General features: G+C 35.7%; 3 protein-coding genes across 4 annotated transcripts; all 3 read left to right on the top strand.

Annotated features, from left to right (window-relative positions):
• LOC18605297 (WD repeat-containing protein WRAP73) lies at nucleotides 343-4,339 on the top strand. The gene is made up of 6 exons (XM_007038225.2): nucleotides 343-583; nucleotides 1,248-1,736; nucleotides 2,274-2,495; nucleotides 2,594-2,663; nucleotides 2,888-2,995; nucleotides 3,673-4,339. The coding sequence occupies exons 1-6, from the start codon at nucleotides 467-469 to the stop codon at nucleotides 4,038-4,040; spliced, it is 1,374 nt and encodes a 457-aa protein (XP_007038287.1). The 5' UTR covers nucleotides 343-466; the 3' UTR covers nucleotides 4,041-4,339.
• On the top strand, nucleotides 5,352-15,085 carry LOC18605296 (protein ARABIDILLO 1). The gene is made up of 13 exons (XM_007038222.2): nucleotides 5,352-5,703; nucleotides 6,201-7,573; nucleotides 7,817-7,975; nucleotides 8,051-8,131; nucleotides 8,212-8,343; nucleotides 9,234-9,361; nucleotides 9,592-9,679; nucleotides 10,981-11,075; nucleotides 11,540-11,603; nucleotides 12,147-12,322; nucleotides 12,554-12,775; nucleotides 14,215-14,299; nucleotides 14,412-15,085. Exons 2-13 carry the CDS (start codon nucleotides 6,221-6,223, stop codon nucleotides 14,583-14,585), a joined length of 2,757 nt encoding a protein of 918 aa, XP_007038284.2. The 5' UTR covers nucleotides 5,352-5,703; nucleotides 6,201-6,220; the 3' UTR covers nucleotides 14,586-15,085.
• LOC18605294 (putative lipase YOR059C) lies at nucleotides 17,654-21,415 on the top strand. Of its 2 annotated transcripts, XR_001927306.1 has the most exons (11): nucleotides 17,654-18,028; nucleotides 18,499-18,566; nucleotides 18,892-18,962; nucleotides 19,086-19,328; nucleotides 19,720-19,883; nucleotides 19,998-20,053; nucleotides 20,154-20,206; nucleotides 20,300-20,423; nucleotides 20,752-20,849; nucleotides 20,979-21,107; nucleotides 21,192-21,415. XR_001927306.1 is itself a non-coding variant. In XM_018118584.1 (10 exons), exons 1-10 carry the CDS (start codon nucleotides 17,892-17,894, stop codon nucleotides 21,048-21,050), a joined length of 1,086 nt encoding a protein of 361 aa, XP_017974073.1. In that variant the 5' UTR covers nucleotides 17,654-17,891; the 3' UTR covers nucleotides 21,051-21,415. The 2 variants fall into 2 exon arrangements, 1 of the variants encoding a protein (XP_017974073.1); XM_018118584.1 differs by having other exon boundaries at nucleotides 20,979-21,415.

Below are 21,909 nucleotides of genomic sequence, written 5' to 3'. Positions count from 1 at the left end.
CGCCCTTTTGGGTTTCAGGTTTTATGTTTTAACCCACTTCCCGTAAATTCTAAAACAACGTGGGGTTAAATTAGTCCTTTTGCGGGCGGGAAGAGATGCCTCCGGCTTTGTCTTTTACTGACCTAGAAATTATATGGGCCCAGCCCGGTTTCCTTCAATTTTTGGGCCGTTTATCTAACCAAACCTAAAAGCCAATCAAAGCCCAGATGTAGTAGAAAACCCAAACCTAGAAAATCCATCCGTTAGTGCCACCGTGGCTCTTTACACAGTCAAAAGTCCTGTCTACTGATGAAAGGAAAACTGAAAAGTGAAATCTACTTCAAAATTTAAACCACTCTCCAATTCTATTTTCCTTTTTCACTCTTTTTCTTCTTTTTTTTTTTAGCAAAGGAGAAACCAGCGAAGATGGGATTTCATCTGCGTTGATTCATTCCAAATCTGGAATTGTTTCCGTAAAAGAAAAAGAATGGAGTTCACTGAAGCTTATAAACAAACTGGACCATGCTGTTTTTCTCCTAATGCTCGTTACATTGCGGTTGCCGTCGATTATCGTCTCGTGATTCGCGATACACTCTCGTTCAGGGTACTTTTTCCCCTTCCAATTCATTGCTCTCTTTGGCTGCCGGTAAAACGGAAATGGGAGGAATGAGAAGGAAGAGAAATTGTCTTCTTTTTTTCTTTGTTTTTTTTGGATTTGTTTTGATTTGCGGTGTTGAATGAATTGCATGCGAAGATTCAAATTTAAAATGTGTACGTTCACCTTATTTTAACTTCTGATTAGATCTTCTTGCTCTTAATTAGACAGTATTTTTTAAGAATTGATACTTTGCTTTAGCATTTGGTTCCTACCTACCGTTAAGTAGTCAGATTTGTGCCGTAATCTTTCCTATTTGATTTGCAATGCTTCACTCTTTAGACCAAGCACAAAAGTCTGTCTTTTGTTCTATTTTTCTGGGTCATTGAGAATGGTAAAGTTTTTGTCCTTAAGCCAAAGTTTAATGTCTTCTGTAAAACCCCAATCTTTTGAGCAAAGTTTTATCCTTTTTCAAACACACACTCACTCAATCAAAGCACTCTTGCAAATTGCTCTTTAATCTTTGAGCTCACGTCTTTGATTATGAATCTGTTGAAGCATTAGAAAATACAATGGATGGGCACTTGCACGTGGAAAGGTCATTTTTGACGTTCACAGCATGCATTTTTGTGTTTCTAACTGGTAAATAGTTATTGTGATTCTTATTCTGCAGGTTGTGCAGTTGTTTTCTTGCTTGGATAAGATAAGCTATATCGAATGGGCACTTGATTCTGAGTACATTCTTTGCGGTCTCTATAAAAGACCAATGATACAGGCATGGTCCCTCACCCAACCTGAATGGACATGTAAAATAGATGAAGGTCCTGCTGGTATTGCTTACGCAAGATGGAGCCCAGATAGTCGTCACATACTGACCACCTCAGAGTTTCAGCTGCGATTAACAGTTTGGTCATTAGTGAACACGGCGTGTGTTCATGTACAATGGCCAAAGCATGCTTCCAAGGGAGTTTCATTTACCAAAGATGGAAAGTTTGCTGCTATTTGCACAAGGCGTGATTGTAAGGACTATATTAATCTGCTGTCTTGTCACTCTTGGGAGATCATGGGTGTTTTTGCTGTTGACACATTGGATTTGGCTGATCTTGAATGGTCACCAGATGACAGTGCAATAGTGATCTGGGATTCTCCTCTTGAATATAAAGTAGGTGAACTTATGTTTTCCATGTTTTCCATTGCTTATCATAAAATGGCCACCTTTTTGTTCGCAATTGATATACCATGTGTACAATCAGAAGAACTCATTTTTCCCTCATTCTCTTTCAGAGACCTCATAAATGATAGTCATATGGATCTTATTCATTTTAACCTATGTAAAGCTTTCTCTTTTGCCATTTCTTTTATGTAAATGGTCTGCTTCAAGCTTAGTGCACTCTGAGTTAAGGGTGCTAACTTCTTGCAAGCACAAGAAATAGAGTGAGGCAAACTAGAAGTCTATTCTGAATGGTGTGCTTTTTCTATTTTCCTGGTGGAAGTGGTATCTTACAATATGATATAGCCAACCAGAAATTACATGGTTCTGACAGTTGTGTGTCTAATTATCCATCAATCACCACATGATTATGTTTCTGGTTTTACTGATGTATGAACATGCATCACTTTGGCTTGCATTACCTTTCTGTTGAACTGATATAGTTGGAAAAATTAACGAACTTACAGTTCATTATGTAATTTGATGCAGGTTCTAATCTATTCTCCAGACGGAAGATGTCTCTTTAAGTATCAAGCATATGAAAGTGGATTGGGAGTAAAAAGTGTTTCATGGTCTCCCTGTGGCCAGTTTCTTGCAGTTGGTAGTTATGATCAGATGCTTCGAGTTCTAAATCACCTTACTTGGAAAACTTTTGCTGAGTTTATGCACCTGTCAACTGTTCGTGCTCCTTGTTGTGCTGCTGTTTTCAAGGTAAATTGTTTTCCTTGTTATTTTTTTATATGGCTTCTTGTAAAGATGATTCAATCTGTCAGAAGCATCTATTAACTTTGTTTTTCTTATATTGCCAGGAGGTGGATGAGCCACTGCAACTTGATATGTCTGAATTATGTTTGGACGATGATTTTATGAGAGGCTCTGGTGAGAATGATTAAGAATTATATATCTGATTAATTAATTTTTTTTATTTGATGTAATGCTTGACGTGAAATTGTGCTTGTCTGTGTAGGACCTGATTGCTTTGTGATTTTACATACAATTTATTAAGTTTAAATGCTTTTGCATGCTTTCTCAGTCATTGCTCAATATGCAATTTCAGCCTTTCAGTTATCTAATTGGATTCATATGCCCTGCTATTTAAGCAGATGCTCCAGAAGGGCACTTTAAAGTTAGATATGAGGTTATGGAAGTACCCATTACATTGCCTTTCCAGAAGCCTCCTGCAGACAAGCCTAACCCTAAACAAGGAATTGGTAAGGCTGCATCCTTATTTACCAAACTGATGTAGAATGCAGAATGCAGAATGCTGTAACTTGTAACTATTGACATAATGCTCTTAGTAAATGGAGGTCAACTGGCTCTGACTTTTATCTGAAAAATCTGTAGAAGTTGCAAATAATCTATCACCTTTTAATGTTAGCCCTGTCACCGGATGACCAGCCTTTTACCCTGATGAATGACCTTGGTGAAGGTCATCAGCTAGTATGCCCAGTGTTACAATAGGGCACTTCAAGTTTGGGCTGTTAGAAGATGTATTCTTATTGGAAATGATCCTTAGTTTTAAGTTATTTTTTTAAGGATCAATCACATGTACTCCCCCTAACTTCCTGTACTCCCTGTAGGGGGAGTAAAGTTAGATTACCGCTTATCAGCGTTGTCTTCATTGGCTATTTATAGTTCTATGTAATTTTAAATAGCCAACTCTTTTACAGTAACAAGTTCCAGATGCACTTCAGCAAACTAAATTTGCTTTGGGCATTGATAGTGATCTAATATAGTGGTTATACTTTCTATTGGTTGTAATTCCGTAATAACACTTTCAAGTTTAAGACTGTACCAAGCTGCTCAACAAACTAATTAGAATGACCTGACCAAATTAACTTTAATTTTCCTCCCTTGCCATCACCAACCAAATTAATTTTATCTCTAGGTCTTCTCTCATGGAGCAATGACAGCCAGTTTATTTGTACTCGCAATGATAGCATGCCTACTGCTCTCTGGATCTGGGACATACGCCATTTGGAGTTAGCTGCCATCTTGGTGCAGAAGGATCCTATTCGTGCAGCAGTTTGGGATCCAATATGCACTCGCCTTGTTCTTTGCACTGGAAGCTCCCATTTATATATGTGGACCGCTTCTGGTGCATACTGTGTAAGTAATCCGCTACCTCAGTTCTCTATTACTGATTTGAAATGGAATAGAGATGGGAGCTGTCTTCTCCTCAAAGACAAGGAGTCATTCTGCTGTGCTGCTGTGCCTCTACTGCCAGAATCTAGTGATTATAGCTCAGATGACTGAAGTAGTTTTCTCTATTAATGTGGCTCATTGCTATTAAGAGAAACAGAAAATGTATAAATAGGCATCTTTAGTTATTAAGCACCCCCCCCCCCCCCCCCTCGCTCTCTGCCCGACCCCTCTGTCTCTCTCACTCTCACTTTGTAATATGATCTTGTGCATTTGGGACTTCAATGACAGTTCTATGAAGCTATGAAAATTCATGTATTGTGGCATTCCTTACCCATTTTGTTCATAGTTCATGGCAATTAAGGAAACCTCAGAACAGTCACCAGATTAAGTATATCATGCTCAATTTAAGATGGCAATATCTTTGAAATGGATGTTTGTTTCGTATATGATTTTTTTATGATATTGTCACTTCTTTGTTTCACCTGACAAATAACTGCCAGGAAGAACTGGTATCTTCAAGTTTCAGCTGACTGTTCCATAGCTGAAGAGAGAAGAAATGTCAGGCTATAGTGCTGATTGCATCATTCCCATCGTGTTTGACTTCAATGGTACTTCCCCAGACCAGTTTTAGCTCTATTCCACCATGAATCGGCTGATTTCCAGATGTTGCAATTACTAATATCAACAATTGCATTTGACTCTTGGGAACGAACGGCATCAAGAATCTCAAGTATCCTAGAGAATGCACTGCTGTCCAATAGTTAGAAAATGTAATGTTCAAATGATGCTATAGCAAGCAAGCTTTTTTTTTTTATTAATAAACCGTTTGCAGGATCTCACACCAACACAGAAAACTCCATTGAACCTATAAAGTAATTCTAATATTTTATTCAAATAAGAGAAAGTCAAATACCTGGCTGATTCCTTGAGGATCGAAGAAGGCTACTATTATAATGTGCATATATTTTCCAATCAAGTTGCTTCAAAAGAAAATTTGGGTCAAATTGAACATGCACGATGCAAGTATTTCCTTTTTACTACCCTTTTTTCTTTTTGTATTGCATGATTTTCATATCTGCAACACTGCAAAATCACCCAACAGATGCAAACACCCTCTGTAATTTCTCATCATCTCGTTTGAATTATCATTATCTCAAATCATAGCACAAAAAACCCAAATAGATTATCACATTGATCATATCAAACTTTGAGTACATATTGTGAATGACTGAAGAACCTTCTTATTGTAAGGCTAAACTTAAGTAACCTAGTGAGTGAACGGGTTTTACATTTTTGTCATCACATGGCAAGGTGCACAAAACTGTTTAACCTGACCTGAATCTCCATATAAATTTTGGAAGTTTTCCTACTTCTACTGCCACCTGAATTGTAACTCATCGCAACTTTCAACCTCACTAAGCACATTAAGCTGTGGCACTAAACTCTCCAAAATTTTCCAAAATACAAATGTGAATACACCACAGAACTTTTTACTAATAAAAAAGGAGAATCAAGGGAACAAATACAGGGGCACCATAAAAGAAAGAAGAAAAAACCAACCCACCATCTTCGTCAAATACACCAAGCACTTCTCTTTTCTTAATTTGCAACCGTAGTCACAGAGTCAGAAACATCTTGTTTCCAAGTCTTTCTTTCTTGGCTTTAACTGCTGCTTTTACTTATTAACCGCCAAAGGGTTTTACCCTATATATGTACATTTAGCTGCAAAGTTTCAAAGAATCTTCCTTTGCACCAATCTTGTGCAGTCTTGCAGGTACATTCATTGCTTCTTTATGTTTGGACTCTGACGTTTTCCTTTCTTTACTGGGGTTATTGAGTTCTTGGAGAATTGACTGTCCGGGTGTCTGGGAATTGAAGAAACGAAGCTTGTTTGATTGAATGTTGATTGAATTTGAGGACTTGGTGTTAATAGGGGTCTGTAGTTTTCGGGTCGGGAAAAATGAAGCTTGTTTGATTAGATATTTGTTTGTTTACTGAAATTCAAAACTGATCGTTATGTTCATTGCTTATTCTATACTTCTTAGGAAAATGGGATTGTTCGTAAAATGTTTGAATTATTTTAACTTGAAATTTTATATTTTTCTTTATTGGGTCTGTCATTTTTGGAAAAAAAACAAGCCTGTTTGTTAAATTTTATTTTTTGGTTTCTTCAATTGAAAGATTACTTGTGATCAAGCATGTGGTTCTTTAAGAATTTGGAGTTTTATTGAGTGATAACTGAGATGTTTTCATGTTATTTTTCCTTTGCAGTGCTCATAAACTTGTAGGATATGACTCGAAGAGTGAGGCAGAAATGTTCACATAGTAAGGACAAAGATAAGACAAACATTAGTTTGGATACCCTGGATAGTGGATGTTTGAATTCAGCTACTGCTTGTGGAGTTGACTGGACAACCTTGCCCGATGATACAGTTATTCAACTCTTTTCTTATTTAAATTATCGAGACCGAGCTAGCTTGTCATCAACTTGTCAAACATTTAGGCTCTTAGGCTCTTCGCTCTGTTTATGGGATTCGCTGGACCTCCGTCCTCACAACTTTGACACTGCAGCTGCAGTCTCACTTTCATCACGATGCAAGAATCTCCAGAGACTTAAATTTCATGCAGCAGGCTCAGCAGATGCAATAGTTAGTCTTCAAGCTAGGGCACTTCGAGAAATTAGTGGTGATTTCTGTCAGGACATTACTGACGCTGCACTTTCAGTGATAGCAGCAAGACATGAGATGCTTGAGAGTGTCCATCTTGGCCCAGAAGCTTGTGAGAGAATCAGCAGTGATGCAATCAAAGCACTTGCATATTGCTGCCCTAGGTTGAGGAGCCTTTGGATGTCAGGTGTTAGGGAAGTTAGTGGAGATGCCATGAATGCTTTGGCTAAGCATTGTAGGCAGTTAAAGGATGTTGGGTTTGTGGAATCAGACAACATTGATGAAGTGGCTCTTGGAAACATGAATTCTGTTAAACTTTTATCAGTTGCAGGGACTAGAAACCTGAAATGGGGTTCTGCAGTACAAGTTTGGAGTAGATTGCCTCACTTGGTGGGCTTAGATGTTTCCAGAACTGATGTAAATCAGAGTGCTGTTACAAGATTATTGTCATCATCCCAAAATTTGAAAGTATTAGTTGCCTTGAATTGTCCAGTTTTTGAGGGTGAACTTGACAGTAACACAATGCATAATCAAAAAGGTGGAATATTGCTTACTTTTCTCGGTGACATTTTGAAGGGAGTAGCATCATTATTTGCCGACAATGCAAAAAATGTTAGGGATGTGTTTAAGTATTGGAGGAGATTAAAGAATAGAGATAAAAACTTGGATGAGATTGTTGTTTGGATTGAATGGGTCTTTTCGCATTCACTTTTGCGAATTGCAGAAAACAACCTGAAGGAGTTTGATGATTTCTGGCTCACACAAGGCGCAGCAGTATTGCTCAGTTTATTAGAAAGCTCACAGGAGGAAGTTCGAGAAAGAGCAGCTACTGCTGTTGCAACCTTTGTAGTCATTGATGATGAAAACGCTACTGTTGATTGCCAGAGAGCTGAGGCAATTTTACGGGGAGATGGAATACGACTGCTTTTGAACCTTGCAAGATCTTGTCAGGAGGGGCTTCAGTCTGAAGCAGCTAAAGTAAGGATTGCCTCCTTTTTGAGAATATACTAAATACCAGTGGTATTCATGTTCAAATTAAAAAAAAAAAAAAATCATTACAATTTCATGAAATATAAGCAAGTCGCTACAACAAAAGTTAGATGTTAACTTTTCATAAATTTCCTTATAGAATTTATACTCTCGTATAATACTCCACCTAGGAATTTGTTTTATCAGTTGCTCAGATACTAGACACTACTCCATTTTATTATTGGGATGCAGGCTATAGCAAACTTGTCCATAGATTCAAAAGTTGCAAAAGCCGTTGCTGAAAGTGGAGGAATCAATATCCTTGCCAATTTAGCAAAATCAATGAACAGATTAGTAGCTGAAGAGGCTGCTGGAGGGCTGTGGAATCTTTCTGTTGGGGATGAGCATAAGGTTGTGAAAATTGAAGAATTCTATTGGTATTAATCTTCAATATTTTTATATTTACTCAACACTGTTCTTTCTCAGGGTGCCATTGCAGAGGCAGGTGGTATAAAAGCTTTAGTTGACCTTATATTCAAATGGCCTTCCAACACTGATGGACTTCTCGTATGTATCTATACGTGCTTCTTCCTACACATATTTGTAATCTTGTTGGAGACAAATTGTGAGCCTTTGCTAAATGACAGGAACGCGCAACTGGAGCACTGGCTAATTTGGGAGCTGATGAGAAATGCAGCATGGAGGTTGCTGCAGCTGGTGGTGTCCATGCTTTGGTGATGCTTGCTCGGACTTGCAAATTTGAAGGAGTGCAAGAGCAGGTACTTTGTTTTTACTTTCTGTGTACATTGAGAAATGACACTGATGATGATGGTTTTCTTTTTGTTAATTTGTTGTTGATCAGTATGCTTTGTTTAGGATAATAAATAGATTTTTTGGAAGTCCTCTTTGAGAAGATTATGGATCTGCATTAGTGTGAACTATGAGATGATAAACAGAATGGCATAAAGAATTGACCGAGACCATATCATGTCTTCCATACTAAGTTGATGTAGTGCATGAGTAGAACTGAGGCCCCGAGCTGCAGATTACCTTTGCATTTTCCATGGAATGTGTATCTAATATATTTTCACTCAGAATCTACCCTATGATTGTCCAACATGATATGTAGAAATGTAATATGTAACAGAATTTCTTTATCAAGTTTTTTATTTTCAAGATGATGAAAATTGTCATATTCCATTTTTAAGTTGCCATGCTATTCTTGTTTGATTGATTGTGATTGAAAATCTTTTAAGTATCCTTTGTTAAGCAACAATCTCTACCTTCTTGTTGATGATGGGCAAGTCTTTAATGGAAATAAAACTCCTACTTGTGACTTCATCTACGCCAATTTGACTCTGATTTATTTGATGGTGTAAGCATGGTTCTTTTGTCTCCATTCGTTATCTTTCCAGGAAAAAAATTGTGGAGAAGAATGTGTTGCCTGTATGTATTAAATTATCAGTGGGTTTCCTTTGTCAGAAATAAGTAGAATACGTGCACATAGTGATGTCTTTGCATGGTGAAGACTTGGTCTTGAACTTCAATTTAGTTGCTTTCAACTTTCATCATAAATTGAGTTTCTTACATTTCTATGCACACAAAAAGTTTTTAGCAGTTGGCCTTTTAACTTTTCTTGCTAAGTAGGAAGTTTTCTCCTCTTGGTTAGGCTGCTCGTGCCTTGGCAAATTTGGCTGCTCATGGGGATAGCAACAGCAATAATGCTGCTATCGGGCAAGAGGCAGGTGCGCTGGAAGCATTAGTGCAACTTACTTATTCTCTGAATGAAGGCGTAAGGTAATCTATTTTGCTTCATATTTCCTGCTGTAACAAAAGCTGCTTCCAGAATGAAACCTAACTGGATGGCAACATATCTCATATGTTTCATATGTTTATCACTACTTTGACTCTTGGGATTTCACCTTAAATGTTCCAGAGAGTGTAATTGAATCTATTAAGCTATGTCCTGACTCATAAGCCCATCTTTGGAAATGTTATTTTATTTAATCATATCTACTCACAAGCAGGCAGGAAGCGGCTGGTGCTTTATGGAATTTGTCTTTTGATGACAAAAATCGAGAAGCAATTGCAGCAACTGGTGGTGTTGAGGCGCTGGTATGTGAAGTGCTTGTTAAACCTTATTGTTTCATGTTTTCAAGTAATTATTATTCTGCTTTATTTCACATCTGATGCACCAAATATAAAATTATTTCAAGTTTTGCATTAATTGTTGGAGAACTATTAAATGATTCTATCATGCTTCCTATCTTGGTCTTAATTTGATCATATCCCTGGCTATGAGTTTGCCTTTGGTAATTCTTGTTTAGCTTGCAGTGATAATTACTGTTACACTAACAATATGACCTAATTGTTATGGTTGATGACACATAGGTCTTTCAGGCAGCAACTGTTTGTGATCTCAGTATTCTCTCCTGATGTGACCACCTTTTGAATGTTGAAAAGATTTTTCACATATTCCTTTCTTTTCTTCTTATTCTTAATTTATTTTCTTCTAACTTATTGTAAAGATTCATGACTTAAATCAATTAATATAGACTCAAAATGTGTAGTTTCAAAATAATTAATATGCGAAGCAGCAATCAAGGAGACTCATCTTATGCTAGTGATTTCTTTTCCTTAAATGGATGTGTCAACATTTTTATATTAGCTATGTTAAGATAGATGTTACAGAATCATTGTATTAGCAATAATTCAATTGTAGAATCAGTTTTGATTTCAGTGATTCCTCTTAGTTATCTCTATTTAGAGGTCTCTACTATTTCTCCATAGAATCTAAACCAATCACTTCAATAGTACTTATTGTGCGTTCTACTCCCCCTTGCATTCTTTAGTAGATTGAAAGCAGCATGGACATTATAATATTTTGATGATAAAGTAATTGTGCCTATGTTCAGGAGTTATTTGTTGTTTTATTAAATTGATTGTACGGTACTTTAGAGTGTCATTGGTCTTCCAGTATGGAATAAGAACTGAGAGTTTCAGTGTAGTGAGGTGGTGAAATCAGGATCTGCTTAGAATGTTTATAAACCACTTTGATTGTGCTTGTCAGTTCATGAGTGGTAATGTTGGTGTGAATGGTGACTTTATTGAAGGTTTCTTCTATAAATCAACTAAAACTGTGTAAAAATCAGTGAAGATAATTGTTTCTGATGTCAAAAATGGAAGGGAGTAAAATTGCTACAGATGATTTTGTTTAATATTGTGAGAGGAATTCATGTTGATGAAGCTCTCTGCCTTGATGATTCTGTTAACAACTGCCTTCTTTACAAACTCTTAACAAGAGCAAAGTTTATGATTCATGGGCTTTAACTGATAATCCTCCCCTAGATAGTGGCTTTGCATGAAGATATATCCTTGCAGGTTGTTGAAACTTTATTCTGACTTTGCATGATTAGGTTGCCCTTGCTCAATCTAGCTCAAGTGCTTCCCAGGGGCTTCAAGAAAGAGCTGCAGGTGCTCTTTGGGGATTGTCAGTATCAGAAACTAACAGGTATTCGGGGAAATTTCTTTGCTGTAATTACCCAATCTTTCACCTTTTGCAATAATATTTCTAGAACAAGTTCTTAGGTGAATTAAGTTCATCTTTATCTTTGGTTTGGTACAGTATACATTTTATCAAGGTCCTTTCATGCAAACCAAATGCAAGTGATGGTGGCCTTGTTCATGCTATTTAGTTTAAAGTTTGAAGCATTAAATACATTTGAGTAAACCTTAAACTCTACACTGAATTCATCTTCACTGTTCCATGTCTCAATGAATGTTTGATCTAAAATTATTAATGTTTAGTTGTGTAATATTATGTGAAACTGAACGATTCAATCTCTTCTTTCTTTTTTAATTTTTTTCATTATTAATGGTCTTTTGGTGCTTAATTATCAATGTATATTAATTATCTTAAAGAATGTATCTCTTACCGATTTATGCTACATATTGATGTATTTTCTATTAATGTAGCATTGCTATTGGAAGACAAGGTGGCATAGCTCCACTTATTGCATTAGCACGCTCAGATATTGTCGTAAGTTTTTCACTCCTGGCTTGCGCAGATGAGTCATCATTCTCAAAATTAGTTTAAGATATTGTTCTTTACATTCAATGAGACTGTAATCCTTTTGTGAATATTCTCTATATACTGTCAGTGTTAATGCATTTGCATTAGTCCTAATTTCTATGAATTTAAAGTTGATTGAAATGGGCAGATTATATCATTGTTGGGCTTTACCCACCAGGGGGAATTTAGAGAATACAGCCTACTTTCGGGGCACTCAACCTGAAAATTTTACTTTGAAATAAACGATATAACTATTGAATCACAGTGTATAATATCAAATATTTTTTCAATTTTTTGTTTAATATGAATGAATATGAAATCTCAGTGCAATCCTTAAGACTGGATCTTTTAATAGAAAAGAAATATAACCATTCCTATCAGTGATGACATTCTAATAATGCATTTCTGTTAACACTGCTGCAATATGCATTCCTCTGGTCTGATAATTTGCTCATTCGTAAATATTGAACTTAAATGTAAATTGAGGTTTTTGTTTTGTTTGCTTTTCAGGATGTCCATGAGACTGCTGCTGGAGCGCTCTGGAATTTGGCTTTTTATCGTGATAATGCTCTTCGTATAGTACAAGATGGTGGAGTTCAACCCCTTGTTCATCTATGCTCTTCGTCAATCTCAAAAATGGCACGTTTTATGGCTGCATTAGCCTTGGTTTACATGTTTGATGGGAGGTATGTCAAACTATTTTCTGCAAGTTAACGGGGATGGACAACCTTTTATGGAAGGCATATTTATTTGTTGCAAAGCCATCTCTGAAGGAAACGTTTTGATAATGCTTTGAAGAGAAGCAAAAAAGAAGGACAAAAAATCATATTTAAGCTTTTGTACATAGGTGGCATTGACTGGTAAACAATGTTCTAGAATTACTTTTGAGGTGTAACTTTTTTCTTATTTATATACAGAATAGATGGAGCTGTTCCAATGGGGCATTCATCACAGGGCAGCTCAAAGACTCTGAACATGGATGGGGTTGGAAGGATGGCCTTGAAGCATGTTGAAGAATTTGTGATCTCATTTTATGATCCACAAACCTTTTATACTGCTGCTGCATCATTAGTCCCCACAGCTTTGGCACAGATAGCAGAAGCCATAAGAATACCAGAAGCAGGGCATCTAAGATGCAGGTTTGAATTGTTGGCCTTAGCATTTTATATTCAAAATATGAAACTGGTAAATTCATGTCTATTTTACGTAGCAAGTTTAAGAAGTAACAGCTAGTGTTTTGAAATTGCATTTTGTATTAATCTATATAATTTGTTAACCATGCCTGTAACACCATTCCACACTTCTTGTAAAGAACACAATATTTGCATGCACTTGCCAATTCTCGCAGTCTCTGGCTCTGTCTGTCGTTTGTCTCTTTTTTCTCTCTCATGATAGTCAAAGAAAATCAACACAATAGGGACGTGCAATGGGTCTCACAGGGCTGTACCGTCAAGGCAATTGCTGACAGGAGGGTAGCCTGTGGATTTTTTATAAACTACTCTAAGACCTCAGGCTTGTTGATGTGAGGCATGTGTTTCCCCTTACATATGATTAAAACACTGATATTTGTGCCTGTAATGACTCTACAACACCAGATGTTTGTGTGAAACACTTATGGCCAAACATTGTGTTTTAGCTGCTCTGATCTCTAAATCCTCAATATTAACACTTAGCATGGTATGCAGCTCTGGCAACACTTCAAACTATATAGTAAACACTAATAACCAACAAACCACCCCTAACGTTTTGTAGTAAAAGTTAATACTTGCACTTGATCAGGAAGTGACTCCAAGACCACTCCAGATTTTTTGTAGGTGAGACCCAACTTTTTTCAATATTTTATTGTCCTTTTTGTATGAAGCACAAGATGTTTATACCAAACAAAATTGAAACACCTTTAGCAAGACAACGGTTAGACACTAACACCTTTTCTTGTAAATGTCACATAGCAATTGGCAAGTTTTGAGTTGATCATATGCAGTTATACCTATTGCATTCATGCTTCACACTTCTGCTTGTAAAACAGGTTTCAGAATGAATAAATGAAATTAAAAAAAAAAGAAGTAAAAAATGCGAGGATGTAGAGATGGCACATTTGTAGGCTTTCATTGGATTTTTGTCTTGGAAAAAGGTGGAATCAATTGGGGAAAAAGCATATGAAAGTGAAAAAGCTGCCACTTTTACACCAGGTTTAACTTGATCCTACATATATCATATATGGCATGCTTGCTCATACAGCTTGATCGGTATGGTTGCAAATACTAAAATGCTCTTTGAGGAGTTCCAGCAATCCCCTTCTCTAAGCAGTGAATTTATGGTGCAAAATTGTTGATGCTGTTATAAGTTTTAGCATGCATGTCAACTTGCATGTTTATGAATATTACATCACAAAGTTAGTGAACATTCCTTAAATGTATGGTACTATGTTATATGTTTTTGGCATGATAGCTTCGATACCTGCCACCCTTTTTTCGGTAAATTACATTTTCACAAGTTTCATATTCATAATTTTTACCTTTAGGATTCATATTTATATTCTAATATGTTCTGTTTCTTTCTCCTTTATGTGTCTCTCCAGCGGAGCTGAGATTGACAGATTTGTCAGAATGTTAAGAGACCCTTCTTCTATACTAAAGTCCTGTTCTGCATTTGCTCTTTCACAGGCAAGCACCTGTTCTCCCTCTCCTATTTATTGAATATGTTTATATTTGTTTTATTTTCATTTTGAAACTCAATTAATTACAATTCTAAAACATAAGGATTTTCTCCTTGCAGTTTACCATGCCTGGAGGACGGCATGCAATGCATCATTCAGGCCTCCTACAACATGCAGGTGCACCAAGGGTCTTACGTGCTGCTGCTGCTGCATCAACAGCCCCTATTCAAGCCAAAATTTTTGCAAAAATTGTGCTTCGGAACCTTGAGCACCACCATGAAGTCTCAAGTTAATTGGGAGGATAGTTTCTGCTGAACTCTGCACTGGGAGATTGTCATCTTCATAAAAGCACAATCTTCTTTAGAGTTGAACCAGGAGGCTGGGACGGGCCACCTCATCCCCTTCCCCAAAGGACAAGCAGTCTTTTGCAATTGTGGTAGTCACTAAGGGTCAAAACTAGGCACCCCTCATACCTCGATTACTTATGATAATAAAATGAAAAGGGGGCCTGCATGTTTGTGGAGATCATCATACTGATGTTAATGAGGTCTAGCAGAATCTTGATCCACAGGAAGGATGTTTTCTTTTCCCTCTAAATAACCCACCATCTTTTTTGATTTCTTCTGAAAACACCAAAAGGAAAAAGGGGAGTGGAAATGAAGAGTAATAATACAATAGATCAATCTTTTAAATCTACATATAGTTTGTAGTTTTTTCTTTTCATTTGGATTTATATACATATATTTTGTAGTTAGTACATCTGATGGAGTTCACTTTGCCTTTACAGTTTCTAGTTTGCTTTTCAATATGGTATAGTAATAATATATTTTAACTTTTTTACTTTAATTGTGTTCCGCATCATATATAGTACTACTTTCTATTGTTGAGAATTCGTTAGGCTGGCCTGAATGGTTCTCTCTGCATATTGAAACCTTGAAATTTCAAGAAAATGAATGTAGTTCCCAGTGGTAAAGCAACCCAAAAACATTCTTATGCGATCAAATCAGAGTTGCTGACGGTTGGAAACGTGCTAGCATGTTTCTGCTTGGTTACTTGTTCCCACTGTCCAGGTTGCATTTCCTTCCAGCTTGTGCTTTTGCGTGCAAGGCTTCTGCAGAGCATGCTTTGGCTGCATTCATATGTACGTGCTCCTGATGTAACTCTTTACTTTAGTGGATTCACCCACCGAAGACCTGCCGACATCTAAAATGATGACGCATCCAGTAAAGGCAACTGCCAGGCTATCTTTGCCGTCTTTCAGGATTCATCCTCAATATTGTTTCGTTGGGGATTCATCTTGGGTTCCTTGATTACGGACTGCATACCTTAGTTCGCACTGTGGCACAGCCTCGCATGGCTTTATGAACAGTGTGGCTCTTAACATAATCAGTGGAAGAATAAAAAGAGACAAAAACGAAAGCAAAAAGGCTTGTCTGGGTGAATGGAAAATGGTCGTGATAAACACCAATGTCTACATAGTGGTCGTTCCACTTTGCTTGCAATCCTGCACAAGGTTAGTGGAGTGGAGCATCAGACCATCGGTTGAGGACCAAGGTTGGGGCTAAAATCCTTGGTTTGGTTGGTTAAAACGACTTAAAGGAAAAAAAAAAATCTCATGCGACGGCCGAAAAGATTTTTTGACATTCCTATCCAAACTATTACAAAAATAATTAATGCTCAATGACCCACCGGCAGTTCTGTTTGATATGTTACGATTTTAATTTCGTGTGACTTCAAATTAATGATGTACTTAGCATAATTTTGAGGCAACAACAACAACAACAACAACGTGGATAGATGATTCTTGCAAGCTATGCATTGAGACAGTTATTTAAATCCTAATTTAGTATAATTGATGTTGTAGATTTAAAGTTTTGGCTTTCTAGATCGTAAGGTCGGGTTTGGATTTGGAAACCAGGAGGGTTTCTACCTTATCCATTTATGCAAGAGAATCTACAAGAACCCAAAAATAAAGGTTGGGGCCGGGACAGGCAAGAAATGAATGTCTAATTGTAGGGACTATGGACTTCATGTGTGGATAATAACATAGGCAAAATGACAATAAATTAGGCCAAAATTAAATAATTGTGTTTCCTGTTAAGTTTTTGTATGATTTTTTTTTTTTTTAAAGTCAGTGAATGTCTTGTTGCTACCTGTTGTTGGCTATATATATATATATATAGATACATATCATGTGGATGACAATCCGATAACAATCAATGTTACTCCAAAAAAAGAACAGAAAATCATGATATATGGTAGCAAAATTGATTGTTGCATCTGCTTTTTGACACAAAGCAACGAAGCAAAGCTTCTTTTGTTGGTTGAAGAAAAATTGTATGTGAACGTATGCATGTGAAGGATTTTACATGTTTGGCCTTATATCATCAAAACTTAGTGACTTGTTGGACAATAATGGAAAAAAAGGTCCAAATTTAGTGTTCACATGAAGGCTTACTTCTTGCACCCAGCTTGTTTTGGTATGTCAATAAAAGAATATTTTTGTATTTGGTATAATCTTTTAAAAAGTTTTTAAATTATTACTTTATTTTTATATTTTTATTTTAAATTAAATAATTATTATTAATCATTTTTTATATCACGTAACATTTGAAGTATAAAGTAAAATTATCACGTTATCATGTTATTATACTTTATGGTCATCTATTATTACACTTAAACATATAAAATAATAAATAATATTTTAATTAATAATAGTTATTTAATTATTAATTATAAAATTTATTTAATTTAAAATAAAAGTCTAAAATTTGATTCAATATAATAATAAAATAAATTTTAAAAAAGAGATAAAAAATTAAAATAAAAAAAACCTTAATAAAACTTATTTATTTAAAATTAACAGAAATTTTTATTATTATGAGTAGTAATTTTTTACATTTTAATTAAATAAAAAGTTTATTCATGTAGTACTCGAAATAATTTAAAATTTTTTTAAAAAATATTTTTTATCTGTTAGCGAGTAATATTAACTTTTTTCCAGATCACCTTCTATGCACCCGAAAGCGAGTGCAGGGACGCGCTTAAGATTTTATGTCTTGTTAGGCTTCCTTCCGTTTAGGTTTAATTGGTCGAATGGTCGGTTACAAATAACGGCAAAAATCGTTTTTCTTTTCCTTTCCGTTTAAGGTTTTGCATTTTATTCTATCCCACGTGAAACAGCAAAATATTATTACGGTGGCACCGTGGTGGTACGATAGGTGACAGTAATAACCTAAATTTTCATTTCTTAATTTAAAAAATTTCTAATCGGTAGGGCCACCATTCCCGCTTGCCACGTCTACCCCTCCTTAGTTTCCTTGGCTTTCATGTTTTTCTTTTCTCCTCCCTCTTTTTATTATACAAATTTCTTTTTCTTTTCTCAGCTCCAACCAACTCTCACACCTTTCATCTGATGTTTTCTCGCGCTTTCTCTCTCCCTAATTTTTTTTCTCGAGAATCTTCAATCATCTTCAAAACATTTTTTCGTTTGCTTTCGATTCGAAATCCAAATGCATGTTTTTCTTGTTTTTGTTAGGTGACGTTGAACGGCAGTGGGAGAATATAATTAAAACTTGGAAGTAATTAACTAATTAAGGATGGAAAGCGCCGACGTAACCAACGGAGTTTGCTCGTCGGAGTCGGTGAATGGGAGTCGCGATGTTTGGAGTTGTAAAGATTCTGATTCTTTATCAGCTGATCATCTTGTTATCATGCTCCACGGAATTCTCGGCAGGTCCTTTAAAAAAGAAAATCTTTTTGTTAGAATTTTGAGATATTTAATTTAATCATGTTTGTTCTTTTAGACTGGATTTTGGATGCTTGATTTAGTCTAGTTATTGCTTAGCTTTGTGTTATTATTAATTAGGTGTTTTTTGTGTCCTAATTATACACATATTTTCTGCTTGGTTTAATTGTAATCGGTTTAATTTGAAGTGATTAAATTTTGTTTTCGTGATTTTGGGATTAACTCAAAAAATGCTGGATTTGAACCGAAAAATTGTTAGGTTTGACTTTTGCTTATAGCCCCAATAGCTTTGTTCTGTTGTAGCACGATCATTGCATCATATTTCCAATTCACATGGAATTTTTTAAATTCTCTCGTGATCAATCGTGTTAGTTTCTTCTTGGGACTTTTATTATAATTATTAATATTATTAAAAATTCTCCTGAAATTTGGCCGTTGTTGTATGGCTGATTGTGCAGTTCTTCAGATTGGAAGTTCGGAGCTGAGCAATTTGTTAAAAGGCTGCCCGATAAAGTATTTGTCCATTGTAAGTAGTAGCATATTTTTAGGTACCATTTTTAGGAGAATAAGGCTTTCCTGTTTTGCTTGTGCTTGTTTCTGCTTTTGTATGTTCGATACTTGTTCATATCGTCTTTAGATTGTAGGGGATGATGGTAGTAGCAGCATTCATAGTGTTATCAAAAACCATTAATTTGGTTTTCTGCATTGGGCTAAACCACTCTTCTAAACATTCTTTTTAATTTTTTAGTAAGCTATGTATCGAAGTTTTTGAGATCAGAAATGTTGATGTTTAAGTTTCCGGCAGGAGTATTTCTGCTCGAATTTCCTTGGTTGATTAACATGTTATGCAGGCAGCGAACGGAATATGTCTAAGCTGACTTTAGATGGTGTGGATGTAATGGGTGAACGACTGACAAAGGAGGTTAGCACATATTTGATAATGACCCTATTTAAGTTGTCAGAACCAAAGAAATTTATTACTTTTAATATGAGAGCATCAATTGCATATTCTGATTTGTTATTGACAAAAATGTTTGAATGCTAGGTCCTTGATGTTATTCAAGAAAAGCCAAATTTACGCAAGATTTCCTTTGTTGCCCATTCTGTTGGAGGACTGGTTGCTAGATATGCAATTGGGAGACTCTATAGACCACCTAAAGAAGAAGATAAAGAGGATATGTCTGGTAATGGGTGCAAAGAGGAACCAAGGGGTACAATTGGTGGCTTGGAGGCTATGAACTTCATCACTGTTGCAACTCCTCATCTTGGTTCAAGGGGCAATAAGCAGGTAGCTTTTCTGTATTAACAAATGTATATGCATGTAATAGCCAAGACACATTACTCTCTCTCTCTCTTGTGTGCCTGTGCTTGTGCACACAAAAGTATCACTATGTCCTAGGAGTTCATTCCAACATTATATGTGGTGATTACAGAGTGTATTCTCTAACTTACTGCTTCTAAAAGGTTGTTATTTTAGCTGATGGGTTCGTGTTTACTGCAGTAGTTTGTTGATTTTAGCATATGTTGTTTTGATTGTAAAACAAAATACTTTTGTTTTGTTATGACTTATTTTGCTTGAGTATGTGATATATTATTTCTCATCAGTGTTGGTATGTCAAGGAGATTAGCCATTATTGGAATATCTTTACTTATTGTCTCTGTAAAATGTTTGTTTCCAGGTACCATTTCTTTTTGGTGTAACTGCTTTTGAGAAAGCTGCAAGTTGTGTTATTCATTGGATATTTAGGAGAACAGGCCGGCATCTTTTTCTTACTGATGATGATGAAGGAAAGCCTCCACTGCTTAAGTGGATGCTGGAAGATCATGATGAGTTTTATTTCATGTATGCAAGTTTCACCTTTGTGTAAATTGCTTTCTGTGTAATGTTACCTGAGATGTCTTATTTGAAGGTCTGGATTGGTAAACGACTAAAATGGTAGTAAATTCATCTATGCAGGTCTGCATTGCGTATATTCAAACGTCGGGTGCTGTATTCCAATGTGGGCTATGACCGTATCCTTTTTCCATGATCTGTTTAACTCTTTTTAGTTCCAACTTTCATCTTTGTGTTAAATTTGATTTTATTTGTTTTTGTTAATGAAATATTGTAAAGACATTGTGGGCTGGAGAACATCATCAATAAGACGGGATAGTGAACTGCCAAAGGTATTATCATCTTTATGAACTTTTTTCACTTGACTTCATGTTTTTAACTCTTTTGGTTAGAAGTTGAAGACCAAACATCTGTCTTGTTATTAGTGGGAGGAGTCTCTAAATGAAACATATCCACATATTGTGTATGAAGAACACTGCAAGGCCTGTGATGCTGATCGGTATGAAAATATTTCAACAGAGGATGACGGCTCATCTGACAAGCTAGAAGGTATACAACCTTAATTTATCACTTGAGAAGAAACTGCATTTTTGCTAAAGTTTAGTTTGTTTGAGTTGGTTGCCTTCAGCCTTTTTTTTGCATCTTTTATTCTCTATGTTTCGTATTTCTCTTTCTTCTTCCTGATTATTTTCGAAGTCCTTGCTTTATTCCAATGAATTTAATTGCCATTGCATCTAAATGGTTTTATTCTCTTCGTAATGAATTGTCCATGAGTAATGGTACTTACTTGCCTGCTTTTTTCCCCTATTACTTTATATTACTTTCTTTTAATGGTTTCCAAATTTTACAACTCCATTAATTGGATGATGTTGTGCAGGGGAACTGGTGAGGGGCCTATCCCGAGTATCATGGGAAAAAGTAGATGTCAGTTTTCACAGCAGTAGACAGAGATTTGCTGCTCATAGTGTCATACAGGTCTCTCTCTCTCTCTCTCTCTATTTGGAGCTAAAAAAAGTTTGGACACCATTTATGAGATCAATTCTGTAGTTGAGAAAAATTTTTATTTCTTAGAAGGAGCAAGTACCCACTATGCACTTTTTGCAGGTTAAAGATGAAGTTTTGCATATAGAAGGAGCAGATGTCATCCAACATATGATCGACCATTTTCTCACTTGAAAACCTGTGGTCTTAGAAATACAAACTATATGCAACTGGGATACGACATTCTCTTAGGTGAGTGAAGATTATGTTGCTAGTGAGATCAGATCCCCTATTCCTGGGCTGTTAAGTGAGTGCTTGAAATCCCATTGGTTGCAGTTGAATGGATCACCACTTTCGTTGGTTCTCAGCAAGCATGGCTATGACAACTGTGATTATAATTCCAGCAGTCATGAAGAAATTTTGTGCATTCATTAATCATTATATGTTGTATACATGTGCACGTTCAGCGATATATTCCAACAGTATATGCTTGCGTTTACTTCTTTTTTGTGTTATGTGCTGTAAAGAAATTATTTTTGCAATTTACATTTCACATGGAACTCGGAAGCGCCTACTTAATAATTTTTTGATGTAATGATAAGCCTTGGCTAATAATAGACTTAAAAACTTTGAATGGAACCAAGTAGACATAAAATTTTGCAAAACTCTTAATTTAGTATTGTTATTATTATTATTTAAATCATTATGATAAAAAAGAAAGAATTTCCACTGGTTTATTACTTTATAAATTTAAATGCTATAGATAATCATTATTCATTTTTTTCTTTTTTGGCCGTAAGTATTCATATTCAAAGCCACTGAAATTGAATATGATAAGGATTCAAAATTATTAGATTAAATTAATTTTTTTATTTTATCATAAATTATTTTGTAAGTCGTGCATTGAATAGGTTAGCTCTTAGTAAATAAAAAAGGAAAATCATAGGGAAAAAGAAAAAAAAACCACTATGATTTTTATGTAAGAAAAAGCAAGAGAAAGAAAGAAAGAAAATATTAGAAAAACAAGCAAAAATTAAAAAGAGTATCATGGATT

Source organism: Theobroma cacao, chromosome 3 (genome assembly GCF_000208745.1).
Source record: "Theobroma cacao cultivar B97-61/B2 chromosome 3, Criollo_cocoa_genome_V2, whole genome shotgun sequence".
NCBI classification, from domain to species: domain Eukaryota; kingdom Viridiplantae; phylum Streptophyta; class Magnoliopsida; order Malvales; family Malvaceae; genus Theobroma; species Theobroma cacao.
Note: the sequence above shows the minus strand (reverse complement) of the source record. Positions and strands in the feature narration are given on the sequence as shown.